At 41.3% G+C, this 20,676-nt stretch overlaps 1 protein-coding gene across 1 annotated transcript in view; it reads right to left on the bottom strand.

The window, feature by feature from the left end:
- Window positions 1-20,676, bottom strand: part of LOC139404710 (probable E3 ubiquitin-protein ligase makorin-1) — a 48,861-nt gene that overhangs the window by 10,286 nt on the left and 17,899 nt on the right. The window contains exons 3-4 of the mRNA XM_071147341.1: window positions 2,720-2,955; window positions 590-810 (exon numbers count right to left, since the gene is read on the bottom strand). Coding sequence (XP_071003442.1) covers window positions 590-810; window positions 2,720-2,955 — 457 coding nt within the window. The remainder of the gene's footprint in view (window positions 1-589; window positions 811-2,719; window positions 2,956-20,676) is intronic.

Here is a 20,676-nt window from a genome sequence, read left to right as displayed (position 1 = left end):
GAGACCGTAGTATATAAAACATGGAGACTGTAGTATATAAAACATGGAGACCGTAGTATATAAATACAGTATCTGACAGTAAAACATGGAGACTGTAGTATATAAAACATGGAGACCGTAGTATATAAAACATGGAGACCGTAGTGTATAAATACAGTATCTGACAGTAAAACATGGAGACCGTAGTATATAAATACAGTATCTGACAGTAAAACATGGAGACCGTAGTATATAAATACAGTATCTGATAGTAAAACATGGAGACTAAGTACCACACAGCTGAGTTACATTAATCCTAACGCCTCATCTTGATTTGACCTTGGTGTGTTCTGATGGAGGGGCGTGTGTTGACAGGTACAGGTGTGTTCTGATGGAGGGGCGTGTGTTGACAGGTACAGGTGTGTTCTGATGGAGGGGCGTGTGTTGACAGGTACAGGTGTGTTCTGATGGAGGGGCGTGTGTTGACAGGTACAGGTGTGTTCTGATGGAGGGGCGTGTGTTGACAGGTACAGGTGTGTTCTGATGGAGGGGCGTGTGTTGACAGGTACAGGTGTGTTCTGATGGAGGGGCGTGTTGACAGGACCGTTACCTTGGTGTGTTCTGATCGCTGTGCGTCGTTGGAGGGGTGGAGCACCTGCAGACCGCACATGTCACACACGTCGCCGTGGAGATAGGCACAGTTAAGTCCGTAGCGACACTCCCCCATGGCGGCGTAGGGACACAGAGTCTTCCTCAACTCCTTATCGTCTCCCGCCGGGTCTTTCTCTCGCTCCAGAGGACTCATCCCCGACCCGTCAGACTTCACCGGGTCTGACGAGGGAGGGGGAAGAGGAGAGAGGGCGAGAGGAGAGAGAGAGGTGAGCGAGCCAGACACACACCCTTATTAAGACACATGGAAACAGTCATCGACTTGGCGCCAACAAAATGGTGTCATTTATTTACCTCATGAGTCTGGTGGTCTACAAACCAACTTGTTAATAAAAGATGCTAAAATGCCCCCAAAAGGAAACAAAATCAACCAGAAGTCGCCCCCTCCCCTCTCTCTCTCTCTCTCTCTCTGATAAAAATACACCTGTTCAGTGGGAGACTGGATTGGGGAGCATTTGGCAGCAGACCAAACAGAAAGGGGATGCTGTGTATTCCAAGATGGCCCCCATTTCCTATATAGAGCCATACTTCTGACCGGTGCCCACAGGGGCCAAAAGTACTAACTTAGTAGGTGACTGACAGTACATCATGTCCATCCTACAGGGAGACAGGAGGGACAAACTGAACGTGTCTTATTGAGTCACTGACAGTACATGTCCATCCTACAGGGAGACAGGAGGGACAGACTGAAAGTGTCTTATTGACTTAGTAGGTGACTGACAGTACATCATGTCCATCCTACAGGGAGACAGGAGGGACAAACTGAAAGTGTCTTATTGACTTAGTAGGTGACTGACAGTACATCATGTCCATCCTACAGGGAGACAGGAGGGACAGACTGAAAGATCGCTACATTCAAATCATCCATTCATTTCACACTGTGTCCGGCCACATGGCAGAAGTTGGCAGCGACTAGCACTGTTGGCATATCAGTGGCTCAAGCTAAGGACAACCCTGACAGACTGGCACAAACTCACCCTGTCAGCAGTAGGGCTAGCTAAGGACACCATCTGCCTCTCAAATGGAACTCTATTCTGTACAGAGCGCACTGATTAAGACCATAGTAACTAGGGTGTCATTTTGACCGTAGTAACTAGGGTGTCATTTTGACCGTAGTAACTAGGGTGTCATTTTGACCGTAGTAACTAGGGTGTCATTTTGACCGTAGTAACAGGGTGTCATTTTGACCGTAGCTTTGTTCTCCACTTCCACAGTTGAGCTAGCTAAGGATACCAGTCCCAAACAGCACCCTATTCCCTATACACACTGTGTACAAAACATTAGGAACACCTGCTCTTTCCATGACAGACTGACCAGGTGAATCCAGGTGAAATATATGATCCCTTATTGATGTCACTTGTTAAATCCACTTCAAATCAGTGTAGATGAAGGGGAAGAGAAGGGTTAAAGAAGGAGTTTTAAGCCTTGAGACAATTGAGACATGGATTGTGTATGTGTGCCATTCAGAGGTTGAACGGGCAAGACAAAATATTTCTGTGCCTTTGAACAGGGGTATGGTAGTAGGCGCCAGGTGCACCGGTTTGTGTCAAGAACTGCAACGCTGCTGGGTTTTTCCAAGCTCAACAGTTTCCCGTGTGTGTCAAGAATGATCCACCACCCTAAGGACATCCAGCCATCTTGACAACTGTGGGAAAGCATTGGAGTCAACATGGGACCAGCATCCCTGTGGAACACTTTCGACACCTTGTAGAAGCCAGTAGGGCTGCACGATTAATTGATCACATTGAGACAACATGGCTCTGGGGTTAAGAGAAGCTTTAGCAGCCTGGGTCCTGAATGAGGACCAGCCAGTGTGACAGGGTTAAGAGAAGCTTTAGCAGCCTGGGTCCTGAATGAGGACCAGCCAGTGTGACAACAATCACGACGTGGTAAAGACCACCACATTGAATGACTGGATCAGACAGGCTGCACCTTGCTATCGGTACGTGTTACATGTTAAGGCACTTTAACTTAATCATTTCAATAATAATAATAATAATAATAATAATAATAATAATAAGTGTAATTATGTACAAGTAGGCTTAATCACAAGCATCCTAGACACACTCACCCCTTCCACAATAGTACGGCTGGCCTGGTACAAACTCTGCCGCCATAACCCAGTCCCCTGCGCCTGATCCATGAGGGTTCTCTGGGCCGTCTGCCGACTGACCACCCGCCGATCCACTGGGAACGGGGGCTGGAGCGCTGGCGGCGAGGGACGTAGGAGTGAGAAGGGCGCAGGCGGAGGCAGGGGGTGGCAGCGACGGCTTGGGCCCAGGCACGTCTTCTTTAGAGTGTTCAAACCTGGAGGGAGAGAGAACGGAGGGAGGAGTGAGAGAGAGGGAGAAGGGGGGAGGGAGAGAGAGAGAGAGAGAGAAGGGGGGAGGGAGGGAGAGAGAGAGAGAGGGAGGGAGGGAGAGAGAGAGGGAGGAGTGAGAGAGAGAGGGAGGAGTGAGAGAGAGAGGGAAGAGTGAGAGAGAGAGGGGGAGGAGTGAGAGAGAGAGGAGTGAGAGAGAGAGGGAGAGAGAGGGAGGGAGAGAGAGGGAGGGAGAGAGAGAGGGAGGGAGAGAGAGAGGGAGGGAGAAGGGAGAGAGAGAGAGGGAGAAGGGGGAGGGAGAAGGGGGAGGGAGAGAGGGAGAGGGAGGGAGAAGGAGGGAGGTCAGAGAGCAAATGAGACAGGTCAGAGGCAGAGAAAGACGAGAGAAAATAATAATTTAAATGATTCAATGTTAAGGTTCTCTTGCAGGGAACTGAACTCATCTTTACAACCAACTTTTAATTGAAGACAAAGCTTCACCGTAGCTCCCTCAGAACCTTTCACTATTGACATAATATTTAAATAAATACAAAATATTTAAATATAACTAGTTAACTTGTTGGAGATCATTTTATATAGATGGTAAACAGTTGTTATAACTATTACTATTATAACTATTACTACATTGGAATTCTATATACCTGTGTAGACTGCTACTGCTGCTCAGAAGTAGTCTATACACCTGTGTGTAGAATCCCAACAGAGTGCTAGTCTACACACAGCTATATAGAATCCCAACAGAGTACTAGTCTACACACAGCTATATAGAATCCCAGAGTACTAGTCTACACACAGCTATATAGAATCCCAACAGAGTACTAGTCTACACACAGCTATATAGAATCCCAACAGAGTACTAGTCTACACACAGCTATATAGAATCCCAACAGAGTACTAGTCTACACACAGCTATATAGAATCCCAACAGAGTACTAGTCTACACACAGCTATATAGAATCCCAGAGTACTAGTCTACACACAGCTATATAGAATCCCAACAGAGTACTAGTCTACACACAGCTATATAGAATCCCAACAGAGTAGTAGTCTACACACAGCTATATAGAATCCCAACAGAGTACTAGTCTACACACAGCTATATAGAATCCCAACAGAGTACTAGTCTACACACAGCTATATAGAATCCCAACAGAGTACTAGTCTACACACAGCTATATAGAATCCCAACAGAGTGCTAGTCTACACACAGCTATATAGAATCCCAACAGAGTGCTAGTCTACACACAGCTATATAGAATCCCAACAGAGTGCTAGTCTACACACAGCTATATAGAATCCCAGAGTACTAGTCTACACACAGCTATATAGAATCCCAACAGAGTGCTAGTCTACACACAGCTATATAGAATCCCAGAGTACTAGTCTACACACAGCTATATAGAATCCCAGAGTACTAGTCTACACACAGCTATATAGAATCCCAGAGTACTAGTCTACACACAGCTATATAGAATCCCAACAGAGTACTAGTCTACACACAGCTATATAGAATCCCAACAGAGTACTAGTCTACACACAGCTATATAGAATCCCAACAGAGTACTAGTCTACACACAGCTATATAGAATCCCAACAGAGTACTAGTCTACACACAGCTATATAGAATCCCAACAGAGTACTAGTCTACACACAGCTATATAGAATCCCAACAGAGTACTAGTCTACACACAGCTATATAGAATCCCAACAGAGTACTAGTCTACACACAGCTATATAGAATCCCAACAGAGTGCTAGTCTACACACAGCTATATAGAATCCCAACAGAGTACTAGTCTACACACAGCTATATAGAATCCCAACAGAGTGCTAGTCTACACACAGCTATATAGAATCCCAACAGAGTACTAGTCTACACACAGCTATATAGAATCCCAACAGAGTACTAGTCTACACACAGCTATATAGAATCCCAACAGAGTGCTAGTCTACACACAGCTATATAGAATCCCAACAGAGTACTAGTCTACACACAGCTATATAGAATCCCAACAGAGTACTAGTCTACACACAGCTATATAGAATCCCAGAGTACTAGTCTACACACAGCTATATAGAATCCCAACAGAGTGCTAGTCTACACACAGCTATATAGAATCCCAACAGAGTGCTAGTCTACACACAGCTATATAGAATCCCAACAGAGTACTAGTCTACACACAGCTATATAGAATCCCAACAGAGTACTAGTCTACACACAGCTATATAGAATCCCGACAGAGTACTAGTCTACACACAGCTATATAGAATCCCAGAGTACTAGTCTACACACAGCTATATAGAATCCCAACAGAGTACTAGTCTACACACAGCTATATAGAATCCCAACAGAGTACTAGTCTACACACAGCTATATAGAATCCCAACAGAGTACTAGTCTACACACAGCTATATAGAATCCCAACAGAGTACTAGTCTACACACAGCTATATAGAATCCCAACAGAGTACTAGTCTACACACAGCTATATAGAATCCCAACAGAGTACTAGTCTACACACAGCTATATAGAATCCCAACAGAGTACTAGTCTACACACAGCTATATAGAATCCCAACAGAGTACTAGTCTACACACAGCTATATAGAATCCCAACAGAGTACTAGTCTACACACAGCTATATAGAATCCCAGAGTACTAGACTACACACAGCTTTATAGAATCCCAACAGAGTACTAGTCTACACACAGCTATATAGAATCCCAGAGTACTAGTCTACACACAGCTATATAGAATCCCAACAGAGTACTAGTCTACACACAGCTATATAGAATCCCAACAGAGTACTAGTCTACACACAGCTATATAGAATCCCAGAGTACTAGTCTACACACAGCTATATAGAATCCCAGAGTACTAGTCTACACACAGCTATATAGAATCCCAACAGAGTACTAGTCTACACACAGCTATATAGAATCCCAGAGTACTAGTCTACACACAGCTATATAGAATCCCAACAGAGTACTAGTCTACACACAGCTATATAGAATCCCAACAGAGTACTAGTCTACACACAGCTATATAGAATCCCAGAGTACTAGTCTACACACAGCTATATAGAATCCCAGAGTACTAGTCTACACACAGCTATATAGAATCCCAGAGTACTAGTCTACACACAGCTATATAGAATCCCAACAGAGTACTAGTCTACACACAGCTATATAGAATCCCAACAGAGTACTAGTCTACACACAGCTATATAGAATCCCAGAGTACTAGTCTACACACAGCTATATAGAATCCCAGAGTACTAGTCTACACACAGCTATATAGAATCCCAGAGTACTAGTCTACACACAGCTATATAGAATCCCAGAGTACTAGTCTACACACAGCTATATAGAATCCCAACAGAGTACTAGTCTACACACAGCTATATAGAATCCCAACAGAGTACTAGTCTACACACAGCTATATAGAATCCCAACAGAGTACTAGTCTACACACAGCTATATAGAATCCCAGAGTACTAGTCTACACACAGCTATATAGAATCGCAGAGTACTAGTCTACACACAGCTATATAGAATCCCAACAGAGTACTAGTCTACACACAGCTATATAGAATCCCAGAGTACTAGTCTACACACAGCTATATAGAATCCCAGAGTACTAGTCTACACACAGCTATATAGAATCCCAGAGTACTAGTCTACACACAGCTATATAGAATCCCAACAGAGTACTAGTCTACACACAGCTATATAGAATCCCAACTGAGTGCTAGTCTACACACAGCTATATAGAATCCCAACAGAGTACTAGTCTACACACAGCTATATAGAATCCCAACAGAGTACTAGTCTACACACAGCTATATAGAATCCCAACAGAGTACTAGTCTACACACAGCTATATAGAATCCCAACAGAGTGCTAGTCTACACACAGCTATATAGAATCCCAACAGAGTACTAGTCTACACACAGCTATATAGAATCCCAACAGAGTACTAGTCTACACACAGCTATATAGAATCCCAACAGAGTGCTAGTCTACACACAGCTATATAGAATCCCAACAGAGTACTAGTCTACACACAGCTATATAGAATCCCAGAGTACTAGTCTACACACAGCTATATAGAATCCCAACAGAGTACTAGTCTACACACAGCTATATAGAATCCCAACAGAGTACTAGTCTACACACAGCTATATAGAATCCCAACAGAGTACTAGTCTACACACAGCTATATAGAATCCCAGAGTACTAGTCTACACACAGCTATATAGAATCCCAGAGTACTAGTCTACACACAGCTATATAGAATCCCAGAGTACTAGTCTACACACAGCTATATAGAATCCCAGAGTACTAGTCTACACACAGCTATATAGAATCCCAGAGTACTAGTCTACACACAGCTATATAGAATCCCAACAGAGTACTAGTCTACACACAGCTATATAGAATCCCAACAGAGTACTAGTCTACACACAGCTATATAGAATCCCAACAGAGTACTAGTCTACACACAGCTATATAGAATCCCAGAGTACTAGTCTACACACAGCTATATAGAATCCCAGAGTACTAGTCTACACACAGCTATATAGAATCGCAGAGTACTAGTCTACACACAGCTATATAGAATCCCAACAGAGTACTAGTCTACACACAGCTATATAGAATCCCAACAGAGTACTAGTCTACACACAGCTATATAGAATCCCAGAGTACTAGTCTACACACAGCTATATAGAATCCCAACAGAGTACTAGTCTACACACAGCTATATAGAATCCCAGAGTACTAGTCTACACACAGCTATATAGAATCCCAACAGAGTACTAGTCTACACACAGCTATATAGAATCCCAACAGAGTACTAGTCTACACACAGCTATATAGAATCCCAGAGTACTAGTCTACACACAGCTATATAGAATCCCAGAGTACTAGTCTACACACAGCTATATAGAATCCCAACAGAGTAGTAGTCTACACACAGCTATATAGAATCCCAACAGAGTACTAGTCTACACACAGCTATATAGAATCCCAACAGAGTACTAGTCTACACACAGCTATATAGAATCCCAACAGAGTACTAGTCTACACACAGCTATATAGAATCCCAACAGAGTGCTAGTCTACACACAGCTATATAGAATCCCAACAGAGTGCTAGTCTACACACAGCTATATAGAATCCCAACAGAGTGCTAGTCTACACACAGCTATATAGAATCCCAGAGTACTAGTCTACACACAGCTATATAGAATCCCAACAGAGTGCTAGTCTACACACAGCTATATAGAATCCCAGAGTACTAGTCTACACACAGCTATATAGAATCCCAGAGTACTAGTCTACACACAGCTATATAGAATCCCAGAGTACTAGTCTACACACAGCTATATAGAATCCCAACAGAGTACTAGTCTACACACAGCTATATAGAATCCCAACAGAGTACTAGTCTACACACAGCTATATAGAATCCCAACAGAGTACTAGTCTACACACAGCTATATAGAATCCCAACAGAGTACTAGTCTACACACAGCTATATAGAATCCCAACAGAGTACTAGTCTACACACAGCTATATAGAATCCCAACAGAGTACTAGTCTACACACAGCTATATAGAATCCCAACAGAGTACTAGTCTACACACAGCTATATAGAATCCCAACAGAGTGCTAGTCTACACACAGCTATATAGAATCCCAACAGAGTACTAGTCTACACACAGCTATATAGAATCCCAACAGAGTGCTAGTCTACACACAGCTATATAGAATCCCAACAGAGTACTAGTCTACACACAGCTATATAGAATCCCAACAGAGTACTAGTCTACACACAGCTATATAGAATCCCAACAGAGTGCTAGTCTACACACAGCTATATAGAATCCCAACAGAGTACTAGTCTACACACAGCTATATAGAATCCCAACAGAGTACTAGTCTACACACAGCTATATAGAATCCCAGAGTACTAGTCTACACACAGCTATATAGAATCCCAACAGAGTGCTAGTCTACACACAGCTATATAGAATCCCAACAGAGTGCTAGTCTACACACAGCTATATAGAATCCCAACAGAGTACTAGTCTACACACAGCTATATAGAATCCCAACAGAGTACTAGTCTACACACAGCTATATAGAATCCCGACAGAGTACTAGTCTACACACAGCTATATAGAATCCCAGAGTACTAGTCTACACACAGCTATATAGAATCCCAACAGAGTACTAGTCTACACACAGCTATATAGAATCCCAACAGAGTACTAGTCTACACACAGCTATATAGAATCCCAACAGAGTACTAGTCTACACACAGCTATATAGAATCCCAACAGAGTACTAGTCTACACACAGCTATATAGAATCCCAACAGAGTACTAGTCTACACACAGCTATATAGAATCCCAACAGAGTACTAGTCTACACACAGCTATATAGAATCCCAACAGAGTACTAGTCTACACACAGCTATATAGAATCCCAACAGAGTACTAGTCTACACACAGCTATATAGAATCCCAACAGAGTACTAGTCTACACACAGCTATATAGAATCCCAGAGTACTAGACTACACACAGCTTTATAGAATCCCAACAGAGTACTAGTCTACACACAGCTATATAGAATCCCAGAGTACTAGTCTACACACAGCTATATAGAATCCCAACAGAGTACTAGTCTACACACAGCTATATAGAATCCCAACAGAGTACTAGTCTACACACAGCTATATAGAATCCCAGAGTACTAGTCTACACACAGCTATATAGAATCCCAGAGTACTAGTCTACACACAGCTATATAGAATCCCAACAGAGTACTAGTCTACACACAGCTATATAGAATCCCAGAGTACTAGTCTACACACAGCTATATAGAATCCCAACAGAGTACTAGTCTACACACAGCTATATAGAATCCCAACAGAGTACTAGTCTACACACAGCTATATAGAATCCCAGAGTACTAGTCTACACACAGCTATATAGAATCCCAGAGTACTAGTCTACACACAGCTATATAGAATCCCAGAGTACTAGTCTACACACAGCTATATAGAATCCCAACAGAGTACTAGTCTACACACAGCTATATAGAATCCCAACAGAGTACTAGTCTACACACAGCTATATAGAATCCCAGAGTACTAGTCTACACACAGCTATATAGAATCCCAGAGTACTAGTCTACACACAGCTATATAGAATCCCAGAGTACTAGTCTACACACAGCTATATAGAATCCCAGAGTACTAGTCTACACACAGCTATATAGAATCCCAACAGAGTACTAGTCTACACACAGCTATATAGAATCCCAACAGAGTACTAGTCTACACACAGCTATATAGAATCCCAACAGAGTACTAGTCTACACACAGCTATATAGAATCCCAGAGTACTAGTCTACACACAGCTATATAGAATCGCAGAGTACTAGTCTACACACAGCTATATAGAATCCCAACAGAGTACTAGTCTACACACAGCTATATAGAATCCCAGAGTACTAGTCTACACACAGCTATATAGAATCCCAGAGTACTAGTCTACACACAGCTATATAGAATCCCAGAGTACTAGTCTACACACAGCTATATAGAATCCCAACAGAGTACTAGTCTACACACAGCTATATAGAATCCCAACTGAGTGCTAGTCTACACACAGCTATATAGAATCCCAACAGAGTACTAGTCTACACACAGCTATATAGAATCCCAACAGAGTACTAGTCTACACACAGCTATATAGAATCCCAACAGAGTACTAGTCTACACACAGCTATATAGAATCCCAACAGAGTGCTAGTCTACACACAGCTATATAGAATCCCAACAGAGTACTAGTCTACACACAGCTATATAGAATCCCAACAGAGTACTAGTCTACACACAGCTATATAGAATCCCAACAGAGTGCTAGTCTACACACAGCTATATAGAATCCCAACAGAGTACTAGTCTACACACAGCTATATAGAATCCCAGAGTACTAGTCTACACACAGCTATATAGAATCCCAACAGAGTACTAGTCTACACACAGCTATATAGAATCCCAACAGAGTACTAGTCTACACACAGCTATATAGAATCCCAACAGAGTACTAGTCTACACACAGCTATATAGAATCCCAGAGTACTAGTCTACACACAGCTATATAGAATCCCAGAGTACTAGTCTACACACAGCTATATAGAATCCCAGAGTACTAGTCTACACACAGCTATATAGAATCCCAGAGTACTAGTCTACACACAGCTATATAGAATCCCAGAGTACTAGTCTACACACAGCTATATAGAATCCCAACAGAGTACTAGTCTACACACAGCTATATAGAATCCCAACAGAGTACTAGTCTACACACAGCTATATAGAATCCCAACAGAGTACTAGTCTACACACAGCTATATAGAATCCCAGAGTACTAGTCTACACACAGCTATATAGAATCCCAGAGTACTAGTCTACACACAGCTATATAGAATCGCAGAGTACTAGTCTACACACAGCTATATAGAATCCCAACAGAGTACTAGTCTACACACAGCTATATAGAATCCCAACAGAGTACTAGTCTACACACAGCTATATAGAATCCCAGAGTACTAGTCTACACACAGCTATATAGAATCCCAACAGAGTACTAGTCTACACACAGCTATATAGAATCCCAGAGTACTAGTCTACACACAGCTATATAGAATCCCAACAGAGTACTAGTCTACACACAGCTATATAGAATCCCAACAGAGTACTAGTCTACACACAGCTATATAGAATCCCAGAGTACTAGTCTACACACAGCTATATAGAATCCCAGAGTACTAGTCTACACACAGCTATATAGAATCCCAGAGTACTAGTCTACACACAGCTATATAGAATCCCAGAGTACTAGTCTACACACAGCTATATAGAATCCCAACAGAGTACTAGTCTACACACAGCTATATAGAATCCCAACTGAGTGCTAGTCTACACACAGCTATATAGAATCCCAACAGAGTACTAGTCTACACACAGCTATATAGAATCCCAACAGAGTACTAGTCTACACACAGCTATATAGAATCCCAACAGAGTGCTAGTCTACACACAGCTATATAGAATCCCAACAGAGTACTAGTCTACACACAGCTATATAGAATCCCAACAGAGTACTAGTCTACACACAGCTATATAGAATCCCAACAGAGTGCTAGTCTACACACAGCTATATAGAATCCCAACAGAGTACTAGTCTACACACAGCTATATAGAATCCCAACAGAGTACTAGTCTACACACAGCTATATAGAATCCCAACAGAGTACTAGTCTACACACAGCTATATAGAATCCCAACAGAGTACTAGTCTACACACAGCTATATAGAATCCCAACTGAGTACTAGTCTACACACAGCTATATAGAATCCCAACAGAGTACTAGTCTACACACAGCTATATAGAATCCCAACAGAGTACTAGTCTACACACAGCTATATAGAATCCCAACTGAGTGCTAGTCTACACACAGCTATATAGAATCCCAACTGAGTACTAGTCTACACACAGCTATATAGAATCCCAATAGAGTACTAGTCTACACACAGCTATATAGAATCCCAACAGAGTACTAGTCTACACACAGCTATATAGAATCCCAACAGAGTACTAGTCTACACACAGCTATATAGAATCCCAGAGTACTAGTCTACACACAGCTATATAGAATCCCAACAGAGTGCTAGTCTACACACAGCTATATAGAATCCCAGAGTACTAGTCTACACACAGCTATTTGGAATCCCAGAGTACTAGTCTACACACAGCTATATATAATCCCAACAGAGTACTAGTCTACACACAGCTATATAGAATCCCAACAGAGTACTAGTCTACACACAGCTATATAGAATCCCAACAGAGTACTAGTCTACACACAGCTATATAGAATCCCAGAGTACTAGTCTACACACAGCTATATAGAATCCCAACAGAGTACTAGTCTACACACAGCTATATAGAATCCCAGAGTACTAGTCTACACACAGCTATATAGAATCCCAGAGTACTAGTCTACACACAGCTATATAGAATCCCAGAGTACTAGTCTACACACAGCTATATAGAATCCCAGAGTACTAGTCTACACACAGCTATATAGAATCCCAGAGTACTAGTCTACACACAGCTATATAGAATCCCAACAGAGTACTAGTCTACACACAGCTATATAGAATCCCAACAGAGTACTAGTCTACACACAGCTATATAGAATCCCAACAGAGAACTAGTCTACACACAGCTATATAGAATCCCAGAGTACTAGTCTACACACAGCTATATAGAATCCCAGAGTACTAGTCTACACACAGCTATATAGAATCCCAACAGAGTACTAGTCTACACACAGCTATATAGAATCCCAACAGAGTACTAGTCTACACACAGCTATATAGAATCCCAGAGTACTAGTCTACACACAGCTATATAGAATCCCAACAGAGTACTAGTCTACACACAGCTATATAGAATCCCAACAGAGTACTAGTCTACACACAGCTATATAGAATCCCAACAGAGTACTAGTCTACACACAGCTATATAGAATCCCAGAGTACTAGTCTACACACAGCTATATAGAATCCCAACAGAGTAGTAGTCTACACACAGCTATATAGAATCCCAACAGAGTACTAGTCTACACACAGCTATATAGAATCCCAGAGTACTAGACTACACACAGCTATATAGAATCCCAACAGAGTACTAGTCTACACACAGCTATATAGAATCCCAGAGTACTAGTCTACACACAGCTATATAGAATCCCAACAGAGTACTAGTCTACACACAGCTATATAGAATCCCAACAGAGTACTAGTCTACACACAGCTATATAGAATCCCAACTGAGTGCTAGTCTACACACAGCTATATAGAATCCCAACAGAGTACTAGTCTACACACAGCTATATAGAATCCCAACAGAGTACTAGTCTACACACAGCTATATAGAATCCCAACAGAGTACTAGTCTACACACAGCTATATAGAATCCCAACAGAGTGCTAGTCTACACACAGCTATATAGAATCCCAACAGAGTACTAGTCTACACACAGCTATATAGAATCCCAACAGAGTGCTAGTCTACACACAGCTATATAGAATCCCAACAGAGTACTAGTCTACACACAGCTATATAGAATCCCAACAGAGTACTAGTCTACACACAGCTATATAGAATCCCAACAGAGTGCTAGTCTACACACAGCTATATAGAATCCCAACAGAGTACTAGTCTACACACAGCTATATAGAATCCCAACAGAGTACTAGTCTACACACAGCTATATAGAATCCCAACAGAGTACTAGTCTACACACAGCTATATAGAATCCCAACAGAGTACTAGTCTACACACAGCTATATAGAATCCCAACTGAGTGCTAGTCTACACACAGCTATATAGAATCCCAACAGAGTACTAGTCTACACACAGCTATATAGAATCCCAACTGAGTGCTAGTCTACACACAGCTATATAGAATCCCAACTGAGTACTAGTCTACACACAGCTATATAGAATCCCAATAGAGTACTAGTCTACACACAGCTATATAGAATCCCAGAGTACTAGTCTACACACAGCTATATAGAATCCCAACAGAGTACTAGTCTACACACAGCTATATAGAATCCCAACAGAGTACTAGTCTACACACAGCTATATAGAATCCCAGAGTACTAGTCTACACACAGCTATATAGAATCCCAGAGTACTAGTCTACACACAGCTATATAGAATCCCAGAGTACTAGTCTACACACAGCTATATAGAATCCCAGAGTACTAGTCTACACACAGCTATATAGAATCCCAACAGAGTACTAGTCTACACACAGCTATATAGAATCCCAACAGAGTACTAGTCTACACACAGCTATATAGAATCCCAACAGAGTACTAGTCTACACACAGCTATATAGAATCCCAGAGTACTAGTCTACACACAGCTATATAGAATCCCAGAGTACTAGTCTACACACAGCTATATAGAATCCCAGAGTACTAGTCTACACACAGCTATATAGAATCCCAACAGAGTACTAGTCTACACACAGCTATATAGAACCCCAACAGAGTACTAGTCTACACACAGCTATATAGAATCCCAGAGTACTAGTCTACACACAGCTATATAGAATCCCAACAGAGTACTAGTCTACACACAGCTATATAGAATCCCAACAGAGTACTAGTCTACACACAGCTATATAGAATCCCAACAGAGTACTAGTCTACACACAGCTATATAGAATCCCAACAGAGTACTAGTCTACACACAGCTATATAGAATCCCAACAGAGTACTAGTCTACACACAGCTATATAGAATCCCAACAGAGTACTAGTCTACACACAGCTATATAGAATCCCAGAGTACTAGACTACACACAGCTATATAGAATCCCAGAGTACTAGTCTACACACAGCTATATAGAATCCCAGAGTACTAGTCTACACACAGCTATATAGAATCCCAACAGAGTACTAGTCTACACACAGCTATATAGAATCCCAACAGAGTACTAGTCTACACACAGCTATATAGAATCCCAGAGTACTAGTCTACACACAGCTATATAGAATCCCAACAGAGTACTAGTCTACACACAGCTATATAGAATCCCAACAGAGTACTAGTCTACACACAGCTATATAGAATCCCAGAGTACTAGTCTACACACAGCTATATAGAATCCCAGAGTACTAGACTACACACAGCTATATAGAATCCCAACAGAGTACTAGTCTACACACAGCTATATAGAATCCCAGAGTACTAGTCTACACACAGCTATATAGAATCCCAACAGAGTACTAGTCTACACACAGCTATATAGAATCCCAACAGAGTACTAGTCTACACACAGCTATATAGAATCCCAACAGAGTACTAGTCTACACACAGCTATATAGAATCCCAGAGTACTAGTCTACACACAGCTATATAGAATCCCAACAGAGTACTAGTCTACACACAGCTATATAGAATCCCAGAGTACTAGTCTACACACAGCTATATAGAATCCCAGAGTACTAGTCTACACACAGCTATATAGAATCCCAGAGTACTAGTCTACACACAGCTATATAGAATCCCAGAGTACTAGTCTACACACAGCTATATAGAATCCCAGAGTACTAGTCTACACACAGCTATATAGAATCCCAGAGTACTAGTCTACACACAGCTATATAGAATCCCAGAGTACTAGTCTACACACAGCTATATAGAATCCCAACAGAGTACTAGTCTACACACAGCTATATAGAATCCCAACAGAGTACTAGTCTACACACAGCTATATAGAATCCCAGAGTACTAGTCTACACACAGCTATATAGAATCCCAGAGTACTAGTCTACACACAGCTATATAGAATCCCAACAGAGTACTAGTCTACACACAGCTATATAGAATCCCAACAGAGTACTAGTCTACACACAGCTATATAGAATCCCAGAGTACTAGTCTACACACAGCTATATAGAATCCCAACAGAGTACTAGTCTACACACAGCTATATAGAATCCCAACAGAGTACTAGTCTACACACAGCTATATAGAATCCCAACAGAGTACTAGTCTACACACAGCTATATAGAATCCCAACAGAGTACTAGTCTACACACAGCTATATAGAATCCCAACAGAGTACTAGTCTACACACAGCTATATAGAATCCCAACAGAGTACTAGTCTACACACAGCTATATAGAATCCCAGAGTACTAGTCTACACACAGCTATATAGAATCCCAACAGAGTACTAGTCTACACACAGCTATATAGAATCCCAACTGAGTACTAGTCTACACACAGCTATATAGAATCCCAACAGAGTACTAGTCTACACACAGCTATATAGAATCCCAACAGAGTACTAGTCTACACACAGCTATATAGAATCCCAACAGAGTACTAGTCTACACACAGCTATATAGAATCCCAGAGTACTAGTCTACACACAGCTATATAGAATCCCAACAGAGTACTAGTCTACACACAGCTATATAGAATCCCAGAGTACTAGTCTACACACAGCTATATAGAATCCCAGAGTACTAGTCTACACACAGCTATATAGAATCCCAGAGTACTAGTCTACACACAGCTATATAGAATCCCAACAGAGTACTAGTCTACACACAGCTATATAGAATCCCAACAGAGTACTAGTCTACACACAGCTATATAGAATCCCAACAGAGTACTAGTCTACACACAGCTATATAGAATCCCAGAGTACTAGTCTACACACAGCTATATAGAATCCCAACAGAGTACTAGTCTACACACAGCTATATAGAATCCCAACTGAGTGCTAGTCTACACACAGCTATATAGAATCCCAACAGAGTACTAGTCTACACACAGCTATATAGAATCCCAACAGAGTACTAGTCTACACACAGCTATATAGAATCCCAACAGAGTACTAGTCTACACACAGCTATATAGAATCCCAGAGTACTAGTCTACACACAGCTATATAGAATCCCAACAGAGTACTAGTCTACACACAGCTATATAGAATCCCAACAGAGTACTAGTCTACACACAGCTATATAGAATCCCAACAGAGTACTAGTCTACACAGAGCTATATAGAATCCCAGAGTACTAGTCTACACACAGCTATATAGAATCCCAACAGAGTACTAGTCTACACACAGCTATATAGAATCCCAACTGAGTGCTAGTCTACACACAGCTATATAGAATCCCAACAGAGTACTAGTCTACACACAGCTATATAGAATCCCAAGAGTACTAGTCTACACACAGCTATATAGAATCCCAACTGAGTGCTAGTCTACACACAGCTATATAGAATCCCAACAGAGTACTAGTCTACACACAGCTATATAGAATCCCAACTGAGTGCTAGTCTACACACAGCTATATAGAATCCCAGAGTACTAGTCTACACACAGCTATATAGAACCCAGAGTACTAGACTACACACAGCTATATAGAATCCCAACAGAGTACTAGTCTACACACAGCTATATAGAATCCCAACTGAGTACTAGTCTACACACAGCTATATAGAATCCCAGAGTACTAGTCTACACACAGCTATATAGAATCCCAGAGTACTAGTCTACACACAGCTATATAGAATCCCAGAGTACTAGTCTACACACAGCTATATAGAATCCCAACAGAGTACTAGTCTACACACAGCTATATAGAATCCCAACAGAGTACTAGTCTACACACAGCTATATAGAATCCCAGAGTACTAGTCTACACACAGCTATATAGAATCCCAACAGAGTACTAGTCTACACACAGCTATATAGAATCCCAGAGTACTAGTCTACACACAGCTATATAGAATCCCAACAGAGTACTAGTCTACACACAGCTATATAGAATCCCAACAGAGTACTAGTCTACACACAGCTATATAGAATCCCAACAGAGTACTAGTCTACACACAGCTATATAGAATCCCAACAGAGTACTAGTCTACACACAGCTATATAGAATCCCAACAGAGTACTAGTCTACACACAGCTATATAGAATCCCAACAGAGTACTAGTCTACACACAGCTATATAGAATCCCAGAGTACTAGTCTACACACAGCTATATAGAATCCCAACAGAGTACTAGTCTACACACAGCTATATAGAATCCCAACAGAGTACTAGTCTACACACAGCTATATAGAATCCCAACAGAGTACTAGTCTACACACAGCTATATAGAATCCCAGAGTACTAGTCTACACACAGCTATATAGAATCCCAACTGAGTACTAGTCTACACACAGCTATATAGAATCCCAACAGAGTACTAGTCTACACACAGCTATATAGAATCCCAACTGAGTACTAGTCTACACACAGCTATATAGAATCCCAACAGAGTACTAGTCTACACACAGCTATATAGAATCCCAGAGTACTAGTCTACACACAGCTATATAGAATCCCAACAGAGTACTAGTCTACACACAGCTATATAGAATCCCAGAGTACTAGTCTACACACAGCTATATAGAATCCCAGAGTACTAGTCTACACACAGCTATATAGAATCCCAACAGAGTGCTAGTCTACACACAGCTATATAGAATCCCAACAGAGTACTAGTCTACACACAGCTATATAGAATCCCAGAGTACTAGTCTACACACAGCTATATAGAATCCCAACAGAGTACTAGTCTACACACAGCTATATAGAATCCCAACAGAGTACTAGTCTACACACAGCTATATAGAATCCCAGAGTACTAGACTACACACAGCTATATAGAATCCCAGAGTACTAGTCTACACACAGCTATATAGAATCCCAGAGTACTAGTCTACACACAGCTATATAGAATCCCAACAGAGTACTAGTCTACACACAGCTATATAGAATCCCAACAGAGTACTAGTCTACACACAGCTATATAGAATCCCAGAGTACTAGTCTACACACAGCTATATAGAATCCCAACAGAGTACTAGTCTACACACAGCTATATAGAATCCCAACAGAGTACTAGTCTACACACAGCTATATAGAATCCCAGAGTACTAGTCTACACACAGCTATATAGAATCCCAGAGTACTAGACTACACACAGCTATATAGAATCCCAACAGAGTACTAGTCTACACACAGCTATATAGAATCCCAGAGTACTAGTCTACACACAGCTATATAGAATCCCAACAGAGTACTAGTCTACACACAGCTATATAGAATCCCAACAGAGTACTAGTCTACACACAGCTATATAGAATCCCAACAGAGTACTAGTCTACACACAGCTATATAGAATCCCAGAGTACTAGTCTACACACAGCTATATAGAATCCCAACAGAGTACTAGTCTACACACAGCTATATAGAATCCCAGAGTACTAGTCTACACACAGCTATATAGAATCCCAGAGTACTAGTCTACACACAGCTATATAGAATCCCAGAGTACTAGTCTACACACAGCTATATAGAATCCCAGAGTACTAGTCTACACACAGCTATATAGAATCCCAGAGTACTAGTCTACACACAGCTATATAGAATCCCAGAGTACTAGTCTACACACAGCTATATAGAATCCCAGAGTACTAGTCTACACACAGCTATATAGAATCCCAACAGAGTACTAGTCTACACACAGCTATATAGAATCCCAGAGTACTAGTCTACACACAGCTATATAGAATCCCAGAGTACTAGTCTACACACAGCTATATAGAATCCCAGAGTACTAGTCTACACACAGCTATATAGAATCCCAACAGAGTACTAGTCTACACACAGCTATATAGAATCCCAGAGTACTAGTCTACACACAGCTATATAGAATCCCAACAGAGTACTAGTCTACACACAGCTATATAGAATCCCAACAGAGTACTAGTCTACACACAGCTATATAGAATCCCAACAGAGTACTAGTCTACACACAGCTATATAGAATCCCAACAGAGTACTAGTCTACACACAGCTATATAGAATCCCAACAGAGTACTAGTCTACACACAGCTATATAGAATCCCAACAGAGTACTAGTCTACACACAGCTATATAGAATCCCAGAGTACTAGTCTACACACAGCTATATAGAATCCCAACAGAGTACTAGTCTACACACAGCTATATAGAATCCCAACTGAGTAC

This window comes from Oncorhynchus clarkii, unplaced genomic scaffold (genome assembly GCF_045791955.1).
Source record: "Oncorhynchus clarkii lewisi isolate Uvic-CL-2024 unplaced genomic scaffold, UVic_Ocla_1.0 unplaced_contig_10581_pilon_pilon, whole genome shotgun sequence".
NCBI lineage: Eukaryota > Metazoa > Chordata > Actinopteri > Salmoniformes > Salmonidae > Oncorhynchus > Oncorhynchus clarkii.
The sequence above is the reverse complement of the archived record's forward strand: the minus strand, read 5'-3'. Positions and strand labels throughout refer to the sequence as shown.